We start from the raw sequence: 22837 nt of genomic DNA on the forward strand, positions 1-22837 counted from the left end.
GAAGCGGCAAAGAGAGCTACAGTACAGAATTCCCAGGACAGTGCAAGGCTAGCAAGCTGCAACAGTGCGAGAGGCACGGGAGTGTTGCACCAGTGCAGGATGGCACAGAGAGGTGTGCAATGGTGCGAGATGCAGGGAGTTGTTGTAGGAGCTCAAAGATCAGAGAGGGAGCACTTGTCAGTGACAGAGGGAGCTTCAGCGTCAGGAGTGTTTCTAGCCTGACGGAGATGTCAGAGTTGGGAGATCAGTTACTTACTTCTCAGTAACTGAGTTGCAGTGCAGCAATTAGCAGTGGTAGTGCTATGGGCAGCAAGATGCAGCATGATGAGAGGGTTTGCAGTGCAAATGTTGCAGTCGCAATGGCAGGGCCATGAACAGCAACACAGATGCGGAAGGAGCTAGTCGTACAGATGCAGCAGTGGCAGTGGCAGAGCCATGGGTGGTAGTACGGGATGCAGCAGTGCAGATGATGGGCAGTAGGCCTAGCATCAGGGACCGATGCCGGATGATTAGAGTAATACTCAATGAGGAATATTGCTAGAGCACAGTCCTCGCTAAGAGGGAGTGTTGATTTGGGGTAGCTTCGAATGTGCTCTAGCCACGAAATTTGGTGGGGAGACTAAGGCACATGAGATCTCCAATACCTAGAAAGGGTTTGGGCAGATTCTAAACAGTTTGGCATATATTAAAATAATTAATATTTTTAATGGAGTCCGTAAGTCTAAACTTAGGAAAATTAAAATATTAATGTGAATTAATATAAAATTGTGTTAGAATGGTCCAAAAGTCATGGATCAAGCCAGATCTAATCTTAGTCGTTGATTAAGGACTTAATCTCGTCCGTTGATCTGTCAACGAGAAAATTATAAGAAGAGGCTTGAGGGTCACTTGGAGAACACACCAAGAGATCAAGATTTCGACTTTCTGGGGCTGAATTTGCTGAGAAAATTGAGAGAGTGATCTGCAGTTGCAGTTGAGGGGCAGTGAGTACAGAAGCAAAGAGGTAGAGATAGTGCCGAGAGGATCAGCGCAGTAGCCGGGAAAGTTGACGCAGAGGGCAGAAGCCGAAACTACTGGAACAGCCGAGAAAGCTGACACAGAGGGCAGATGTCGAAACTGCCAGGAACAGCCGGAACTGCTAGGAACTGTCGGAACAGCCGGGAAAGCTGACGCGGAGGGCAGAAGCTGGAACTGTCGAGAACTGCTGAAGCTACCCAGAACGCTGACGCAAAGGGCAGAAACCGAAACTACCGGGAACAGCTAGAACTATTAGGAACTGCCGGGAATTTCCGGAACTGCTGGGAAAGCTAACGTAGAGGGCAGAAGCCGGAACTGCCAAGAACAGTCGGAACTGCCAGGAAAGCTGACGCAGAGGGCAGAAGAGTCTGACACAGTCCCTAGAAGCTGATGTTAGGGTTTTTCATGGGGCAGATTGGAGCTAAGGAGTTGCCAGAGAGTTTATCCAGGGTATCAGTCAGAGCATCTATCTCCGAAGGAGAGCTACTACTGCAAAGATTTTTCTCTGTTGGGTGAGCCGGATTTGGCACCCAAATTGTATTCTGAAATTGCTTAATAAATCAAACCCTCAGATAGCTGCACCGGTTTTCCCGCATTGGGTTTTTCCGGGGACATTAGTCCAAAAATAACAATGTCATTTGTGTGCTTGTTTATGTTTCCTTCAGTTGATGATCTATAATGTGTTGAGCATGTACTTGTGTTTATTTTCAATATTTACATGGTAAATAACTTGTTAATTAATCAAAACAAGTAGGAAGGAATAAATCAAAAAGTACATGGAGGGTTTATAACGTGTCAGACTTAGAAATTCCAACATATTTGATATTCTAGACAAAGATCAAAAGCAACACTTGTCATAGTAACAACTTTCTTTGTTCATTGGATGTTAGTTCACAAATGAAGTTGTGCACTGACGTGGATTGACCCTAGGAAGTCAAATATGTCTAATATGGATGGATTTTGTATCTCAACTGGACAATTGATGACATGTAATAAAAGAAAAAAATTGAATTTCAGGTTTTCTCCCTTGTGGGGTTTTGCCCTGGTCTCAGCCCAATCCTGGTGTATTTATGTGTGCATGCTTTTCTTCCTTTGTTTCTTTGTGTTCTACCGCAATATTAATGTTATTGTTCTTTCTTCACAATTTCCATTGTTGTTATGATGTTATAATATTGTTGGGGTGAATTCTATGTATAAATGATGTAATGCAATTGTCAAAAGCAAAGAACAATACAGCCCAAGAAAATTAACAAGGGCAATCCATTACGCTTCACATTTTGCATCTGTGTACTTGATATCATTGCTTCTGATTATACAAGTTGGTATACAATCTCAAAGCATTTCATTTCAAGCAATCCTCTTTCAAGTACTTTACTTTCAAGTCTTTGCTTTTCCAAGGTACTTTACTTTTAAGCATCTATTTGCATTATTGGCACTAGTCTCTAAATTGATCATATCCTTAAGTTGCTTTGGTGCTCTTATATATGTTTGTAGGGATCATATGTGATGTACTTACAAAGTTATATCTTATGCTAAAGCACTTGGATGCCCAAGTACTTGTGAATGCATTTATCGAAAGCACATGTGATGCTTTGTGGTGAATTGTAAATTGGTTTAACTCAACTTAACTCCTAGAACTTGCTTAGCACAACACTAATCAAGCCTTAGTTTTCTCCCTTAGGGACTACACCCCTTGGCTTCGCTAGGAGTTAGCCTAGACGGAGAAGTTGGGAATTGGGTGACGGCCCCAATTTGCAACTTACCCCCCAAGGCCACCCCAAGTGGAGTTAGAGACTTCCTCCATGATAATCCCAGGTGTGAATTTATGCGACAACATTTTTTGTGTTGTTGTCGAGGATAAGTCCTGTTAAACCCGGAATACGACTAACTTTGGTTTTAAGCTTTTGGAATATTTAGAGATAGATTTTTGTCCAAGTGACGACTCCACTTGATCAACTTTCTGTAAGAATTTCTACTTGAACAAATTCAAGTGGTCTGGTTAGCCCCATTCTTGAACCTGAAAGGGTTTATAGAGCGAGGTTAAACAGACTCTCTTCTCGTGTGTGTCAAGAATTTCAACTTGTGCGTCAACAAATGGTGCAACACTACTAACTTTGAAGATGTTAAAATGAGACTATTTGTCCTTTCCTTGGATGAAAATGCACTTGATTGGTTTACTGAGCAAGCTACGATTCTGCGAACACATTCGATACTTTGATGAAGATAATAATTTCTTTCACTGAGAAGTTTGGTGATAAGAGGGAAAAAAGACATCTACTCAACGGCATCAGCCATATCAAAAAACAAGAGAATGAAATAGTGGAGGAGTTCAACAAGAGATTCAATGATATAGTGAAAAGTCTTCCTAATGACATCAATCCACAAGACAAGTCTCTCTTCATCTACTATATTGATGCTTTCAGTGTGGATTTAGCTAGCAACAGGCTTCATTGTCCCCTTACTCCTTACCAAGACAACATATTTTTCACTGCCATAAACTCCATCTCCCAAGGGCTAGGCACTAGCCTTGTCACTTTATTGATCATCTACAAAAATCAACATAAATATGGTTTTCGACCCCTCAAGGATATGTCGTTAGCTAGGGCTAGGGCATGAACTAGGCTAAGGCTGAAGTCATTGGCTTCTAAAAGGATTTAACATCAAAAGGATTGACTTAAGAAACCCAGAAAGGGTGTATAAGATGACAAGTGTCAAGGACTCAACTCTAGAAGCCTACAGTGGAGGCTTTGACCTAGAAATGAATGAAGCATGAAATCCATGCTTATTAATAATTTCCTTTTTATAAATAAATTTTCTTTTTCTTTCTTCTGACAAATATATGACTCAAATACAATTATGAAGACCAACATAGTTACATTCTTCAACAAGAATGAATATTGTTAGGGAAAATTACATATGGTGATCACCCTTACAAGGCTTTATGACACACGTGCTCCCTTAAACCATGAATTCTACTAGTATCTAACCCATGATGCCCACAACACCGTCCCAGGGATAAGAATACCCATCGAGGCAACGACTTACTGCCCACTAGGGGAAAGTAAGCAGTGCCATAAGGGCAAACATACCATGAAATTAACAAAACCGAGAGTAGCCATGGTCTATAGGGCACATCCTTTGGGCTTATATGGCATGGCCAAAAAGTTTTGGAGTACCCCTATTGAAAGAGTACGCAACCTCAATCCGATATGAAGTGTAACACATACCATAGCCTCATCTCATGGCTATTCCAATCCTTTGCTCTTTGAAACCCTAACTAGAAGGAACCAATAAAAACCATAGCCAATACCAAGGAGCTTCAACAAGCAAGTATCACACTAGTAAATCCTCCAAAGCAAGATTACTCCTCTTCTCCAACCCTCAACAAGCATAATATAAGGTTTAATTGCAAAATCCTAGCTCTAATGTCTCCAAAGGATGAAACCCTAGCCCTAGTATTCAAGATGCTCCAAAATATCTAAGAAACACTAGTGCCTCCAAGTCAAGACAAATTATAAAGAAGAATACACAAAGATATCATCATCTCCAATGTCTAGCTCACAAGAACAAGCCAAGCATGTCACAAGGGCAAGCTCTCAACAAAGACACCATCTTTGGACTTCACAACTTCTCCCAGGGTATCATCATGAACCCTATTGGCTTACTACAAGAAGACAAGTACAATGAAAAGAGTACAAATGATGATGATGAAAGGAATCTCTCCTTCCTCTATATATAAGAGAGGTAAGGGAGGCCAAAGAAAACATAGGCTTAAACCCTTAAAGTAACCTACAAAACCACAAGTGAGGTCCCACATGTGAAGCCCTACATTCCAAGGGTACACATTTCAAGATCCAAGGTCATGTGATATACAAGCAAGGCTCTAATGCAAGGGTGGTCCACGAGATGTGTCCAATGCTCCTTCTACAAGTCTCCAACAATTCCAATACTCCTAATCCATTTGCTCTACAAGGTCCACTTCCCCGACCTGAACATTGTTGCAACCTAAGCATCCCCAAATCAACTCCAAGCATCCATGCAAGCATACAAGCTACCCCATGTTTGTATAGGGTTCAAAGCCCTGATCCAAAATGCCAAACGCTCCTCCTCAAAGGTAGAGCATTCTCCAAGCAAGTAATGCCCTCCATGTGGCTGGCATGTAGAGTGCCACCAAGTCGTTTTATGGTCTCCATTGATCCAAGGAAGAATGTCATTCAAGCATCCAACTTAGGTCAAGCAACCACTCAGTAAGCCACCTCCAATGTGAAAATCCATCATAGATCATCCAAGGGTTGATCATACACCATGCAGCCCAAATCTCATGAAGGACACCCAAATATGGTGTAAGCATTTTTCGAGTAACGCCAAAAGCTAACAATACATAAATGATAAGGCCTTCTGTTAAAGAGTGCAACTAGGGGCTAATTCTCCTTCTTAGAAGCCCATTATGAATAAAATATATATAGAAATAATATAAATAACTATAAATATAACAATCATAAATAATGAATAATTAACTAATAATTAGTGTTGAAGAGTCATGTCTCCAAGGACATGACCATTCGTGAATGGGTACCTACCTAGGTATATAATTGGGACCCTCAGTTGTAATCAAATCATCTCATATCTTCTTGTATGTATTGTTGATGTTCTATCTACAATTACTATCAATGATGATAAGACATTGAAGTAATTGTTGCAAGCATAGAACATACCATAAAAATTAACATGGTATCAAAGCTTTGGTGGAGAAAGGCCTCAACGGAGTGTTAAATTTTTGGGGTTGTTACAATCTTTACGTACAACATATTTAATTTTTTACTCCTACCTAAAGAATGCAAAGAATTCCATAAATTATGGTGGGCAGTAATTCCTAGTAAATATGTCTAATTACCGAAATATAAAGAATGCAAAGAATTCCATGAATTATGGTGGGCAGTAACTACTGGTAAATATGTCTAATTACCAAAATATAAAGTATGTATCTGCTAATAGTAATTTTTGTTTGAACGCTCTTGAAGACTATATATATCAATATGGAATAAGGCATAATTGAAAGTATATGATTCAAGCATATGTCTTTTGAAGTCAGTTTGCTCAAATAAGATTGGTTAAGACCCTCTTTCATAAACCTTAAGTGGCATTGGCAATAAAGAGGTGACAAGATTGAAGAGCTTTCAACTTGACATATTGCTTGGTTCCTAGCTTGATAAAGGTTTCCATGCATAACATACTATAATGTGAGAACTAAGTTTAAATATCGATGACTTCTCAAATCATTGGAATGAGAGTTATGCATCATCACTACAATCTTGTTTGAAGTATTCTTAGATAATCTCTTATCATCATAAGAGAAGCTATATCAAAAGTCTGAAGACTTGCATCATAATATTATGATATACCAAAGTGTGATCCTACATTGACTGGAACAACAAGTACACTAGAGAGATGAATTGGTTCAATTGTTGAGAAGGATGTATTTGAAGTCTCCCTGATTGATGAAGAGGCTTCGGAGGGAAGATAAAATCCTTGCATGAATTGTTGATGTTTATAATTAAGAAGCACATATTGTGAAGCTACCTTTGGATCTTGAAGAAGATGAGTAGGACTCATGGTTACAAATTGAAGAATGTTTTATCTCATCAGTCTCAAAGGGAGTTGTCTGTTGAACCCTCCCGGTAATTATAGCAAAGGACTTCCCTATGGAAGTGAATTTTCAGAAGCATGGCATGTTGATTGGTAATTCTTCAAGTTATTGGATCCCATGATGAGCAGGCTACCAGGTGGATCCTTTGTATTACAACATGCACCTTAAACTAGAGAGAGTCTAGTCGTATGAAAGAAAATTGTGCAAAACAAGCACTAGGGGCACCTTCATGAATTAGAAAAGCTTAGGCTTGTGGTCTCCTTGAGTGAGAGGGAGTAAGGTTAGTTAAATATTTTCTTTAACATGATTTTTGATTTGGTATCCTGGATGTACAGGAAACAAAGGATTGCTAAAATCACTGTTGCTAGAATGGCTAGCTATAAGACAGTGTGTTTTGAAGAAGCTCTTTAGTGAGTTGTGTGCCATCATCTATATGTTGTTGGGAGGAGCAATGAGGCTCCCATGGATGGATGGTCAAGTTGTTGATATCCACACAAAGCCTTTGGGAAGGCAAAATTCTTAGCCTTCAAAAAGTAACATTCCCTATATGGAGGGATATTGATTGGATTAAACAATGAGCTATGGGAGCTCTTGGGGTCCTAAGGTACTTCATGGAATTTTAATGAGCATAGAGTGAGGGGTTCACCTTCCCCTGTGGACCCAGCGTGTGAACACAGGGTTAATGGTTCACCTTCCCCTATGGTGTACATTCCCCAGTATGTGAACATAGGGTGAGTGGTTCACCTTCCCCTATGGAGTACGCTATATGAGAACAGGGTGAGGGGTTCACCTTCCCATGTGTAAACCCCACCATACATCCTACCCTTGTAGTCTGGGTCTCTTGGGAAGTACCTCTCATCTGTCCAATGAGTTGGTAAAAGTGGTTAGGGTTAATTAGTACTATATACGAACGCGTCAGGTACTACTGTATTCCCTATGACTAGGATGCATATTGTTCAACAGCTTGACCACTAAAGGATCAAGCCTGGTAGGGGTTCTATCCCTAGACATGAGGACTTGCCTCTATCATTTTGGTGAAACTGGCAAGGTCTTGTGACCCACCCTATTTCAATGCTTTCTTAGTGGACTATGATTTCAATCTTCAGCAAAGACGAGACAAGTTGCAAAGATGACACATGATGGACACGATGGCATAGTAGTGGATGGATGTTGACAAGTGGAATTCCTCCCTAGTTGAGAGGGAGTGTTAAAGAGTGCAACTAGGGGCTAATTCCCCTTCCTAGAAGCCTTTTATGAATAAAATATATATAAAAATAATATAAACAATAACAATCATTAATGAATAACTAACTAATAATTAGTGTTGACGAGTCATGTCTCCAAGGACATGACCATTCATGAATGGGTACCTACCTAGGTATATAATTGGGACCCTCAGTTGTAATCAAATCATCTAATATCTTCTTGTATGTATTGTTGATGTTCTATCTACAATTACTGTCAATGATGATAAGACATTGAAGCAATGTGGAAAAAGTCGAAGTCGGATTAATTCGGCAAGGGTCCAAAAGTTGAAAAACTCGTCAAAGTCTGGAGTTTTTTGAAAAAGTCGGCAAAATTAAAAAAACACAAAATTATTCATTTTTATTTTATTTTTTTAACATCTAGAGTATCCACAACATCAAATAAATGCATTTCCACATAAACATGTAAAGAAAGCTAATATATAATATGTATATGAAATCTAATGCTACATCACATATCAAAATAGTGAATCAACACCTGAATTTGAGTCCTGTCCGAGTCTCAACTCTCAAGAGTCAAAATATCAACAAAAAAATATAATAAATGTATATCATGAGTCATCTAAAAGTCATCAAGTAATCAGTCACTGAGATCCTCTTCCCCTTTTAATTTTTGTTTCCGCTAATTGTATTAAGAAATAAGTCATGCATTTATTCAGTAGATTGTAATCTACTTGGGTAATAAGGTGTCAGGTGGTAGGTCCAATGAAAATTAACAGTGAGTATCACAGTAGATGTGAAAATTAACGCTTGGTGAATCCACGCTGCTTATTTTCCCTTTTAATTTTTGTTTCCGCTAATTGTATTAAGAAATAAGTCATGCATTTATTCAGTAGATTGTAATCTGCTTGGGTAATAAGGTGTCAGGTGGTAGGTCCAATGAAAATTAACAGTGAGTATCACAGTAGATGTGAAAATTAACGCTTGGTGAATCCAAGCTGCTTATTTTCTGAGAAAACAGTAGATGTCAGATTATTAACCTAGCCTTGGCATCTATTATTCAAAAACTCTTGGAGGTAAAATCCACTTCTGATACATAACCTTTCCCCACATTTACAGGGAATTCACCACTAAAGAAGATTCCCTTTCAAAACGTGCTCTCATTGCAAGAAGGATCTTTGCTATCACAAGATTTCATAGGTACTTTGTTCCTGTCTGAAAAATGGGTTCTTTTTTGAGGCACTGGTTTTGTTTTTTCTGGACAAGTTGTTGCTATTTGATCTTCATGGCCTCCTCTTTGTTGTTTCTCCTGGAAGCATTCAACAACTGTAACAATGTTTTTGATGGTGTGGGGTTCTTTCTACGGAAGACTGTTGTATGCCTATCCTTTTGGTACTTTTGTAATCTTTTGAAGGGGCAGTGGCTGTTAGAGTCTGGATCACTGAAAGCCTGGAGGCTTAGCCAATATATACTTTGCTTTCTAACTAGAAATATGAAGTATAAAGATTTGTTTTTCCTTGGAAAACAAAAACATATCTTAACCTCAAAACTAACAGATTACAAATGACACTGCTATGCTCGCAAGAAGTATGACAAACAATACAATGCAATAACTTGAAAATGCATGGATGGAAGCTTCAATTTACAGTTTTTTCACCTTTGCGGCCTCTTTATCCGCGGCCTGGGAAGGGAGGAAGACTTTTTGGGTCAACTCCCGATTAAATCGGGAGTATACGGAAAAAATCGCGATTTTTTTCTTTGTGAAAAAGTCGCCAAAAAGTCGGGGGATTAAATTGTTTAGTTCAAAAAATCGCGTTTTTAGGATTAAATCGGGATTTTTTGCAGACTTTTTCCACACTGCATTGAAGTAATTGTTGTAAGCATAGAACATACCATAAAATTTAACACCTTCATTCAAGGTATGACATAAAGGACTTATGAAACATCTATCATTCTTTGACACTATCTAATGGCACATGGAACATTAAAAAACTAGAAGTTCAATGACACGATGTGGATAAGTTCAACATAAATGTAATGCATGCCCTAGACCATCATAGTTCCCAGCCAGCAAACAAATTCTTCATCTAGTAAAATTGAGAAATAATAAATATGTAAAAGTATAAATCCTAACAACTATGGGTTTTGATCCATGCAAACCAAACTTTATGGATCCAAGGGAATGCATATTTTCTTACAAGATAATAAAAACACTCCCTGTTTTTGTCCTCACTCTTTTCTATGCATAAGTAAACCATCAAAACAAGAAAATGAAAAACATTATTCATAAGCTGATATATTTGTGCCCTATTATTTGTAGATTCCCTTAAACACCAGTAGAACAGCCAAACACCTTCATAATGCATTTTCCTACTAATTTCAATTGCACTAAGTAGTCTTTTACATTCTTCAGAAAAGAAGGATTGGAACTATGAAACTCCTGTGGGCAACAGGGAAGCAAAAAACAAACAAATGTTGCACAGCAGAATCTACAGAAAAACATACTCAGATCTAATACTTTCATAACCTAGTCCTATCAGGTACATTATGTAGAGTATAGCATGGCAAGGAAACTACAAATTAATAATACTGCATCCTATAGCATTCTCAAAAACTAAGATAACTAAATTTTTTAAAAATGATGCTTTTAAGGGAAGAGAGGCCTGAAGAAAATGTGAAATAGAGAAAATAAAATAAGCCAAATACATACCCCCTCCTTTCAATTTTCCAGCAGTTCACGACACCATCAAGTGCACTGTAACCAAAAAAGAAATAGCCATCAAAATATGAGCGCAGCTTCAAAAGCATGAGAAAACATAATTTTGATGATCATTGAATAAAAACAATTACAAGGAAATAATACAGATCTGCATATGATATAATAAGATAGTTGAATTAGGCAATAAAAGTTTCATTGCTACCATTAAATGCTAGAAATAAACAACCCATAGATTTGCAGTTACGTTCAAGGCTTTATCAGACCACAAACAGACAAGTGAGGCCAAAAGAAATTCTAGCATCCAAATGGACCTGAAGCCCACAAGATATCCCGAGGAGCCCACCTAGACTGTGACATAATCTTGCAAGCGACATTCAGCTTGGACATTGAGATAATCTCAAGATACAAGGAATTTATACCAAGTGTCCCTTCTATGTTTGGCAATGCAATGCTGTAAGCAGCAGATTGTTTGCTGAATAAGTTGGAAAGAATTGAGGTCAGTGACGGTTTTAATAGTAAAAGCATCCAGGTGAATGTTTGCCAGGCTATTTGTAATATCGACAGCTTTGGTTGAAAAATCTGACTACCAGTATCAATGTCAGCAAGTCAGGTTGCAACCTGTGGCCACAAAGTTGCAAATAGGGACACTCAAATGCAAAAGGCAAGCAATAAGTCATATAGTTTTTTTTTCTGCAATATGCCTTCATGATACAGCAAAGTGTCTGCAAGTATGATACCAACCTGTGGCTTCCCAATTGCAACCAGGGATACTTGATTGCAAAGATGAAGCATTGGTCTAAAGTTTTCCTTTTCCCTCATGTTTCTTCATGTTACCACAAAAGCAAAGTGCCATTAACTGTATGTAACAGTTGAAAAGTTGTCCCACTGTTGGCAAGTAGCCATGTGTTTGAAAGAAATGATTATTCTAGAAGGCAGCTAGAATCTGTGAATAATTATAAATAGTGAGCGACTTATGCTAGCAACCAAAACACAAAGGTCATACTCAAAATGTAACAGCAGAGGAACTATAAAAAGTACAAAGATGAGTGAACAGTTGGGAGTGCTAAAACATTTCCGAGAGAACTGCAAAACAACAAAAGAAAAAAGTATATAGGAAGTGTCAAAAGAGATACAATCAATTATCAGATAAGGAACTGCAAAAGCACAAAAATGGGAGAGCACCATGTTAATACTCAAGATGGATTTCTTCAAAATCCCCCTTGATTCTTTTGGCATTGACGATATGTGTATAAATTAGCCAATATTCAACATTTAACAATTCATGAATAAATTGTCAGGATTTGATGTTTGGTATTGACAAGTTGTGAGCACTAAAGTTAGAGTTAGCACATGGTTGTTAGGGTCCACTCAAGTTGGGTATACATTAATATTATCACGATGGTCACAAGGCTTTGTTGCTTAGGGTTAACGATTGGACTGATTCTGCACTACCCCACTTTGAGCCCCAGTTTAGTGTTGTGTATAGACAAGGTGAATGGCTATAAGTCAGCAAAAGCAATTTGTAACCAAACATTGAATGTTAATAAAAACTACGTCCCCAACATCAAAAGAAAACAAATGAAGGGGGGCTATGACTCCACAAGAGGAGAAAGACAAAGTCTTTGTAAAACCAAATAATGTCCCTTGATTATTAGCTAATTGAGGTTTACTTAACCCTTGGAGGAGGGCATCACACGAAGGAGGTATATGGGCCTCCACAAGGTTACATGACCCCTTCGAGCCATGCAACTAAAAGCCTTACATCCTTCCATGCAAGTGAACTATTGTTTGGTCTGAAGGTTTGAGAGGGGGGTTCAAATGTTGGGTGCTGCTGTAATGTCCTCACCAAATTGATGGGCTAATGGAGGACGAAATAGCCTATCCAACCCCATAGGATATAGTCATGATAAAGGGGTAAAAGGCCAAATTTTTCCAATGTTGGGGCAACATCGTGTAAAAATTGGGTCGGCTGGGGCAAAAGACCCAAAGTTTGAGGTTGCACTCACAACTTGGGAGCCCATGAAAAATCTATAAATAGAGGGTTGAGATCAAAGGAATCATCATCAGTTGTGGATCAAATCCTCTGTTTTCTTGAGCTATAGCTATGAGGGTTTTAAGACCCCTTTTCTTCTACTAATTTTGGTGGTGAAAGATTCCACCCTAGTTAGTTTTGTTTTCCCTTTTGTCTACTTGTTTTGGCACAAGGATCTCTATCTACAAGGAGCAGCTAAGAATAATCGTGAAGGAGCCTAGAATAAGGAAGATCAAAGCACCTTAAGGCTAGACAAATTTACTTTCTGCTAGTTCAAGACAGAGCGATGTTTTCAAGAGGATTTGTCCTTAGGCTAATCACCTAGTTCAAATCAAGTCTACTATAACTAAACCCTTGCACAACCCTCTTATAACAAAAATAAATTCACCTGAAGTAGGACGGAGCAATTCTGGGGGTTAACATCAATATCTTAACAACTTTCTAAGAACAAATTGCAAGCAGATAGCCTCTCTGATAGGTCACACCCTTACCTCTAGCAATTTCCAAGATTTGCTCGGGAGAGGGCTTTTCACCATATAACCTAGCCAAAATATCATCTTCATTTTCAAGGTTAGTTATACTAAAAGCTGATGAAGGATTTACAACATCACTACTCTTTTCCTTGACCTCTATCCAATCATCCATAGACAAAGGAAACTTGCTGCCTACTACATTTATTTGATCACCTGTTCCAAACATTCCATTATCTAAAATTCTTCTAACGATGGGACAAGTGGCCTCTTCATGAAGAGCATCACAAACCCGACAGTAAGGAGGAGCATTATCAACCAAATTATTTAGCGGATTAGGAGGTCTCTGCTCACTAGATTGACCCTTCCTTTGCCAATTGTTATTTCTATTATTATTGTTTCGAGGTTGAAAATTCTGCGTTTGCGATCTTTCCATTTGGATCAACCTATTCTGCAAAGTGGTTATCTCCTTATTATGATTAATTTCCATAGTTTCAATTTTTTGAAGCAATTTGAGAACAAGCTCACTTTCAGGTTCTTGAACTGCTTTTCCTTTAGGTTCCTTTAGTTTCGTAGCAGCCCTATCGAAACCTGGGATCTCAGACTTCCCAGATGCGGCCTTGTCCTTTTCAAGCTCTATAGCTAAGGCTTGGCAATCTCTATAATCATTAAGTTTAGCACGCCTTAATTCATAAGATGGCTCAGGACTAAAGGCATCAATGTAAAAATCTTGGAGAGTTTTATCTGTAGGTTTATAGTCTTGAGGTAATTCTCTAACAATACCATTAAACCTTTTATTAAATTCTTCAACAGTTTCATCCTCTCTCTTTTTTATTAGGCTAATAGCTTTTACGAGGTGTCTTCCTTCTCTCTTATCTCCATATTTTTCTTTAAATGCATTAATGATCGATTGTAAGGAGTTAAACGAATTCTGAGGCTTTTCTGCAAACCAATCATAGGCATCACCTCCTAGAGTTAAGATGAAAAGAGTCATTCTGACATCCTCATGATCGAAATCAGCAGATCTTGCGTACTTAGCCATCCATATGCTAAAATCTCGCAAATGAGAGTTAGCACTAATCGCATTATTTCCTTGAAAGTTAGGCAATTTATCGATCCCAATAGATGGAATATCGTTGGGATATCCTGGAATGTTAGAAAAATCACAAGGGGCATACATATCCATGATGTTGTGCCTAACTTGACCTTTAAAAAGCAAATGAATATTTCGAAAAGATAAATGCTTTAAACAACCACGCAATTAACCTGATATCATATTCATGCAGCTAATCTTCAAAATGATCATTCATGTGCAGATTCGCATAAAATGATAAACATTCATTCCACATCAAAAATTTTAGCCTCAGCGTAAAAGATGAAACCTTAAAAAAAAATTCAAAGCCAAGACTGAAACTGGAAAAATTTCCCAAAAATATTTTTATGTTTTTTTTTTTAAATAATAAAATTAAAAAAAAAAAAATTAAAGACTAAATGAAACTTTAAAAAAAAAATCTAAATATTAAATAATAGACTAAAAGAAAAATCCCCTTTTTTTGCCTTTTTATATTTCTTTTCTTTTTTTTTATGATTTTATACCTTTAAAAAAAATTAAATTCTAAAAGAAATAAAATCTAATTTTAAAACAAGAAAAAATGATTTTGATATTTTTATAGAGATTCAAAACTAAAGAAGGTAAAAAAATAAAATAAAACTAAGACTCTAAACTTAAACTAAATCTAAACTAAAAAAAAAGAAATCTATTAAAAGTAAAAATGATACCCGCTTACCTTTTTATATATTTTCTTTTTTTATTTGATTTTTTTTATATTTATAAAACATAAAAATAAACTTAAAAAAAAAAAAAACCTAAAGCTAAACGATAACTGACCAAACCTAGACTAAATGAGATCTACATTCGAATGGATATATGCAAAACAGAGTTACATAAATATATAAAATCAAAAAAAAAAAATGAAAACCGTAACACTACCTACGCATACGTCGAAAAAAACTATGTTAAAACTTTACAAAATACAAAAACGCGTTGATAAAAATGAGATCAAGGAAATACGTTGTTTCTAACACACACTGTCCAGCAAAGGTCGAAAATTTTGTTTACGCTGTGCAAGTCAGACGGCAGAAGGAAAGTGTGAGGAGCTTGGTTGCAAACGAGGAGCTACGTAAGGAGTGAAGACTGGACGCAGGGATCCAGAGATTGGGGAAGCTATGCGGATACGACAGTTTCGATGGACAAGCTGCAAGCTTCACGTGAGGGATGAGAAGAAACACTGCGCAGGTTTTTTGAAATTGTTACGTGGACAGCTGGAATGGTAATGCTTCCTAAAATCGATGACCTGTTTACAGTATTGTGATTGCATGCAGTGCGTTGAGGCAGAAATGAAAATCGTGGGTGCAGACAGCGTGTAAATCAAAGAAGGATATGCACAAGTAAAGGGAGCACGTTGGAGACTGAGTGAAAATAGATTCGCAGGTTGGGCAGCTGAAAATGCCAGAAGAAACTGCGTGAAGGTTTGACAGATTGTGGATTTGGCAACTATGGAGATGAAATGGATTACCCAGATTGCCAAGAGAAACCACTGAAGCTTTCCACGAAATTTATATTTGAATTTCCCTGCTCCAAAAGCACCTGTAACCTGCAGAAGAAAGGAAAACCCTAATATAATATGTGTATAAAACAAAATTGAAACCCCAGATCAACTAAGCAATTTACAGCTTTTGGCTCTTAAACAGCCAGATCTATCAGTAATCAGCAGTAATATTATCGAAAATTTCAGATTTTACTATGAAGAACTTCATAAAATCTCTCATGCAATTCAGAAAAATAAACTGAATGATAAACCCAAGATCAAAACTAGCTGGGTTCTGCAAGAAAATGCTTGCGGGAGTTGGCTGGTTCAGCCGAGAACTTCCCCAAACGCCCGCTGATCTTCTTCAATAAAGGTTTCCTGCACAACTCACTTCAACCATCAATAAAGAGAGAAAAATAATACTAGATCTCAAAAAGCAATGGAGATACCTGCCATTACTTCAGAAAACCTAATACCATTCAAACCCTCGCAAGTGAACAAGATACCTGTGCTCAACAATACTCTATAATAAGCTGTTACTAATGGCTGAAAATCAAAATATGCAGAAAATAAAATAGCTCACAGCACTTCCAGAGAGTAACACCAACAAGATTTTAACCCCAAAGTCTTTCTTTATTAGCACCAGAAAAGTTTACAAGAGAGCTTCTTCAGCACAAGACTCCAAGATCGAATGATCTCAAATGACCCCTAGCCTAGTTCAAGTGATCCATGTCAAAATGATCTCGACCGTCGATGAGGATCAAGATATCTCTTGATCTCATCCGTCGAATTTTTAATGTATTAAAAAATTGAAATTCTGCATTTATTTATTCAAAATATTATTATTTTATTATTTTTAGGTCTTTTACTTTATTATATTTTTTTATTGTTTTTTATTATTTTTTTTTATATTTTATATTTTTTTATTTTTATTTATTTATTATTTTTTAATTTATTTTTTAAGTGGATCCTTGAACTTAGCTTTTGGGAAAATCACCTAGGACTTAGGACTTAGGACTTATGAGGGGATTAAAACATTTCTTAACCGTCAAGACACTTTACATCATGACTTTTACAACTTTACATCCCAAAGGGGGAAAACCCATTTGACATAGACCCTCATAAACCACCCAGTTCTGCGACACAACTATAATCCAGCAGATTAACACACTAGGATTCTCCTAAGATTCTAATGACAAAATCCATCCCGGCTTTGGGGTTAGGCTGAAGGAAAACTCTGCCGATCATGGATCGGTGAGACGAAAAACCTTCCGGAACGTAGATTATCACTTAGAAACTTAGGCTCACCTAGGCAATTTACAGACATGACTCATATCTGCTAAGATTATTTAAAATTTATACATGCAGACTGGGTTTACAACATAAATTGATCAAGTTGTCGATGGCTGTAGAATGGTACGGACATGTCGATCAAGCGCTACCCTTTTTGCAAAGAAAAAGGGGGTGTACTGCTATGGGCAATTGACCGGTAGTGGTCAACAGAATCCACCCTTAAAATGTTAAAAAGCGTGAAAATTTGTATAGCGATAAATAAATAATAAAAATGAAGAAATTAGATTTGCAAATAAACTCACTATTAACACAGTCTCATAACGTCTCTTCTAAATCTTTAGAAACAATGGAACTCCATGTATTTATCAAGGATTGTTTCTAAGAAAAAGATAGATGTTCAAAAATGCAAACAAAAGGGTTTGATGAATGTCTTTGTAAAGAGATTTATTTGAGTGAATAATATTCAGTTTGGTTAAGGTTTTGTTAATTGTCACTGACTTTGCTCTTGATTTCATTAATCCCTCCAATATAACAAATCTTCTCTAGCCAATCTTTTGCCTGCATATAGTCAAGAGACCAAGTTGATGTTGAGAAGATTGAAATGTTCAAATAGGTCTTGACGAAATATGCCAATGATCTCATGGGCCTTTTAATTGCCATGCAAGGAAGATAGATATCATCTGACATGCATGACATGTTCTTTGAAGGAGTTTGACCCGAAAGCATAAAGGCTGCAGCATCTTTGATTACATTACTAATGATGATGATAATATGTTGAATGTTATAATAATCACTAATAATGATGACAATGTTTATGCAGAATTGATGATGATGATGATTTGTTTATGTTGAATTCATGATGATGATTACGTATTTTTAGATATAGATTCTAGATTCTAAAAGATGAATGGTAATATATATATATATATATAGATGTCGTTTCCTTGTCGTATCATATCCGGAATTTTTGAAAATTTGTCGTATCCGTATCCATTCCCATATCCGTTTCAGTGCAACTTAGCACAAACCGAAGCCTAAGGAAGGTCACCAAGCTGCTTGGAACAATCTAAGATTACGTCGAATTATCACCCTAAAGAAATTAGAAGACTCTGGACAGAGCAGAAGACGTTCAGCTGCAATCATCATTTTCCTAAAACGTGTTTGCCTGGCTCAGACTCTGACGTAGTTTGTGAAGGAGATTATAAGGTGACCATAGGTCCTAGAAATAGATATTAGTATCCTATAGCATATTCTAGGTTTTGAAGGCATTTCTAAAGCATACTAGTTGTGCACAAGAAATGCATCAAAAAAATTTCGTTTTTTGGTGTTATAAATCCGCTGTTCATCGGCCCGACGATAAATTACCATCGAATCAAGGAAAAAAAACGCATAAGAACAAGAAATTCTACAGGACACAAAAAATTAGCACTGAAATTGTGAACTCTTCACTAGATTCCAACCAAACTTTCATACTCCAAATGAAATTCCTAAGCAAAGGAAAGCCATTATGTGCTCATTGGTTTTTTTTTTCTAACATTCATAGTGAGCTTAGCATATTTGATTCTTTGGAAATTGACAACATTAATGAGTCCATTGATATTGTTGGAAAACATCTTGAGGGTTGTGTAGGTGAGAGCTTGTTAACCCGAGTAGCACTTCTTGCTACTTAAGGGTTAAGGTCCAATTTGACTCAATCACACTAGTCTATTTCCAGATGCTTCGTGGCATAACCGATGATCAGAGGAACTTATATATTTAGTTTCATCAATTTCTGGGAAACTACTACTTTGAGTGGTTCTACCTTTTTGATATTCAGACCATCAGGGGCCCAAACATCAAATTTGACTACTTCCTAATCCTAGTGAAAAAGCGAGTCCAATGATACCATTCTCATTCAGATCTAGAATGACACTTTTTCCTCTGTTTTGTGCTTTTTTTTTAACAATCATGACCTAATACGTCATTTGGCCAAAACTTGTGCTTTTTGGTTTTTTGAGGAAGGCTACCTTTTTAGGCATGTATATAATTAGTAAGTTTATATATTTGGCAAGTGCACATGTTGATTGTGGTTCCTAGCTAGCAATTTACAGGTGGTCAAAGATTTCTTTGCATGGAAAAGTGAGGTTTTGAGTAGCATCTTTGTCACTGGCTTCTGCCTTGAACCGACAGTTGGTGTAGATCTAAATCATATATATGGGTAAATTTTCAAGGATTATGACTTCAAAGTCATAAGTTGTGAAATAATTAAATAATTAAATTTTTATTTAATTATTTAATCACATGGAAAAGGAGTCAAATAGTTTTAATGAGAGAATGAGAGCTTTTACTAAATGTCTTCATGAGTAAAGCTTGAGCAAAAGCTAGATATTTGAATATTTCCAATTCAATAAGATGTGAAAAGCATATTTTGTTGATGTTTCCACTCAAGAAGTGAAGCAAAGAAAGCAGATTTTGTGTTTTTGCCAAAATAATTGAAAGTGGAAAAGGAAGAAAGGATGGCTTTACTTACAAAGATTTTGGCCTTTCCAACTTTTCCATGCTTTGACCCATTAGATCAACTATATGTAATGTATATTGGAGCATCGATACAAGGGTTGGGCAATTATTCTTAGATGTTTTGGTAGCGATAAAGAACTCACTTCTCTATGTTCTCTTCTCTTAAACCACTACCTCCATCACAAGCGAAGGAACTCACAAGGGCCTATCATTCAATACTTAATATGATGCAACTAACCCCCTGGGAAATTTGTGATTTCATTCAATTATGTTTGATTCTAACTCTTTGAATGTATTGGCGGCCATTAAATGAATTTTTTGGCAGTGTAAAGGTATATTGAAGTGCACTTGTTTTGTGTTATAATCTAAAGTTCTATGTAGAAATTTAAAAATTCTTTGCAGAAACTTGAAAGTTCTATGCAGAAAACTAAATGTTCTTGCAGAACATTGAATTTACTTTGCATAAAACTGAATGTACTTAGCAGAAAGTTGAATGTACTTTGCCGAAAACTGAATGTATTTGCATAAAGTTGAATCCAGTTTGCCGAAAACTAAATGTACTTTGCAGAAAGTTGAATCCAGTTTGCCAAAAACTGAATGTACTTTGCAGAAAATTTAATGTTTTATGTTATTACAATTACTTAGAATGCAGATTTCTTCTTCACAACCTTTCAGAGCAGCAATTGTAGATAGAACATAAACTTAAGAATCATATGAAGACATCCAAGCAAAAATATGAGACACTGAGAGTTAAATCCACTGACTAGGGCAAAACCCACAAGGAGAAACCCAAATGATTCTTCTTTTATTAGATTTTTCCAATTGTTCAACAAAGTATAGAAATAGAGAGAGAGAGAGAGAGAATGAGAATGAATAAAGTCACCAATGTTTGATCAACATGTAGTTGAAGTGCTCTTGCTCTTTGCTTGAAGATCTCCTCTTTCTCTTGATTAGATCTTGTCTTTCACACTTGCTCCAGCTCTTCCCTTGCTCTTACTCTTCACTTGCTCTCACACTTCTTTTGCACACACTCAACACTAGCTCCCCTTCTTCATAATGAACATGTTACTCTCAACTCTCACTTTCTCTTGTTTAAATAGATGAGAAAGGAGAGGAGTTACAAAATGAATTCATGCCTTGAGCCAATAATAGGAGAATCGAATTCCATGAAGGAAGGAGTTACTTGAGGAGAATTCTAACTCATCCCAAGAATAGAGAAAGAGGTATGTAGGAAAATTGGAAAGGCAAAAAGATTTTCTCTTGTTGATGAAGGACACTAGATGTAGGCACACAACTAGGTCTAAACCCTTATATAGGAGAAAACTCAATCAAGAACTCTTCCTTAAATGATTCAAATGAGACAGACCAAGACCCTAGACCAACAGACCATCCTCCTCCACCAAGTCAGCCCTCAAACTGTTCTTCCAACCTTTAAAGATCAACTGCAATGATATTGCATCAACCCTGCTTCAATACTGCATCAAGGACAGATTTTCGACCCTACTGCATCAAAATTTTGGCCCAGCTTCAAGATTGCAATTTCGGCCCCCCTTCAACTTCAATTCCTTCACATGTGTGTGACAAGAGAGGGAATTTCAACTTTCTGAGCAAGATAATGACCTCCTTCTTCGCTAGTCCTTTCCTTATTCTTTCTTGGAATTTGTACCTTTTACTACTTCCAGCGACTGCAATTCGAACTTATTGTGAGTTCTCCTCCAAATGAGTCAAGTTGTTGCTTATATATAGTCCTTCTAGGTGATTGAATTCTTCCCTTGAGGCCGAATTGTCCTTCCTTGAGGTTGACTTGGTGTAGGAGGCCTAATTGACCTATTTTACATTAAAATTATTTTCTTTCTTGACAAATAATTCCCAAGAAGGATTCTTTACAGTATGACATCGACAAGGACACTTGAATTAAACCCTAGAAGTCTTCAATGGAGACTTTGATCTAAAAACAATTGACCCAAGCATGAAACCCATTATTTAATAAGTCAATTTCTTTAATAATAAAATTTCTTTTTCTTTCTTTTGACAAATACATTTCAAATATAATTATGAAGACTGACACTAGTTACATTCTTCAACAAGTTACACTTGTCTTAAGGAGTTACAATTGGAATTAGGGAGAGAGAGAGTTACACTTAAACATGAGAGAATATTTGGTGAGAGTTACAAATCGAATTGAATGAAGGAGTTACAAGTGCATTTAGTGAAGAGGAGTTACACTTTTGTCATACATTGAATAAGTGAGGAAGAGTTACATTCTCCTATGTGTGGAGTTACTATTTTATTCCAAAAGAGAGGTAAGTAAGAAATTCTCAATTTAATTTACTTATTCCATGAGAGAATTCGTTTTTATTAATCCATTCAAAGTGAATGACTTTAGACTATTTTATAAATAATAGTATCATAAGAATAATAATAATACTAGTAAAGATAAATATATTAATTCTTGACTTGTATAATCATGATGGATTTGATTTTAAAGTGGATTCCAAACATTGAGATCATCCCTGATCATTTAGACATGAATTTCTATTTTTGGAAAGTCATTAGAATTTTTAGAAATGAAATTTTGTTATAGGAGGTTCAAACAGAACTGAAAGATATGATTTCTTCTAGGAGAAATTTATCCCTAAGCTGCCAAATTTAAACACTCCCTATCAGCTAGGAAGGAATTTCTTTTTGCACCAAAGATATATGCTTCCTCTCATCTCTTACATTCATCTCAGCTCAACTCTGCTCTTTAATATCTGTAACAATGAAGTCACAATCTAAAGAAGAATCATCCACTTGACAAAAATTTGGAAAGGAAAGATCATCACATGTTGTTGATTTGGGGTAGCATCGGATGTGCTCTAGGCATAAAAATTGGTGGAGAGACTAAAGCACATGAGATCTCCAAGACCCCGAAATGGTTTGGGCAAATTCTAACCAATTTGGGAGATATTAAAATAAATAATATTTTTAATGGAGTTCCTAAATCTAAACTTAGGAAAAATAAAATATTAATGGGTATTAATATAAAACTGAGTTAGAAGGTTCCAAAAGTCACGGATCAAGCCAAATCTATTCTTAGTCGTTGATTAGAGATTTAATCTTGGCCGTTGAAGGACCAACAAGAAAAGTATAAGAAGAGGCTTGAGGGTCAGTTGGAGAACACACTGAGGGGGACCAATCAGTTCAATTTCTGGAGTGAGGTTAGCTAAGAAATTCGAACTAGTGGTCTGGGGAGAAGCAGGAGGCAGCGGGTACGAAACAGAGAGTCAGGATCAACACCAGAAGGCCAACACAGAGGTTGGAGAGGCAGATGCAGAGGCAGCTGACTACGCTGTCACTGGAAGGCCTGCATGGGTGACGCAAAGAGGCC

General features: G+C 36.9%; 1 protein-coding gene across 1 annotated transcript in view; it reads right to left on the reverse strand.

Moving 5' to 3' along the window:
* The window catches only part of LOC149264779 (uncharacterized), a 275432-nt gene that overhangs the window by 57486 nt on the left and 195109 nt on the right, over positions 1-22837 (reverse strand). Inside the window, exon 4 of the mRNA XM_089390351.1 lies at positions 10580-10624. Within this exon, the coding sequence (XP_089246477.1) occupies positions 10580-10624 (45 nt within the window). The remainder of the gene's footprint in view (positions 1-10579; positions 10625-22837) is intronic.

Source organism: Pinus tabuliformis, chromosome 6 (assembly GCF_031772625.1).
Source record: "Pinus tabuliformis cultivar Carrire ecotype Pingquan chromosome 6, CPIR1, whole genome shotgun sequence".
Classification (NCBI taxonomy): Eukaryota; Viridiplantae; Streptophyta; class Pinopsida; order Pinales; family Pinaceae; genus Pinus; species Pinus tabuliformis.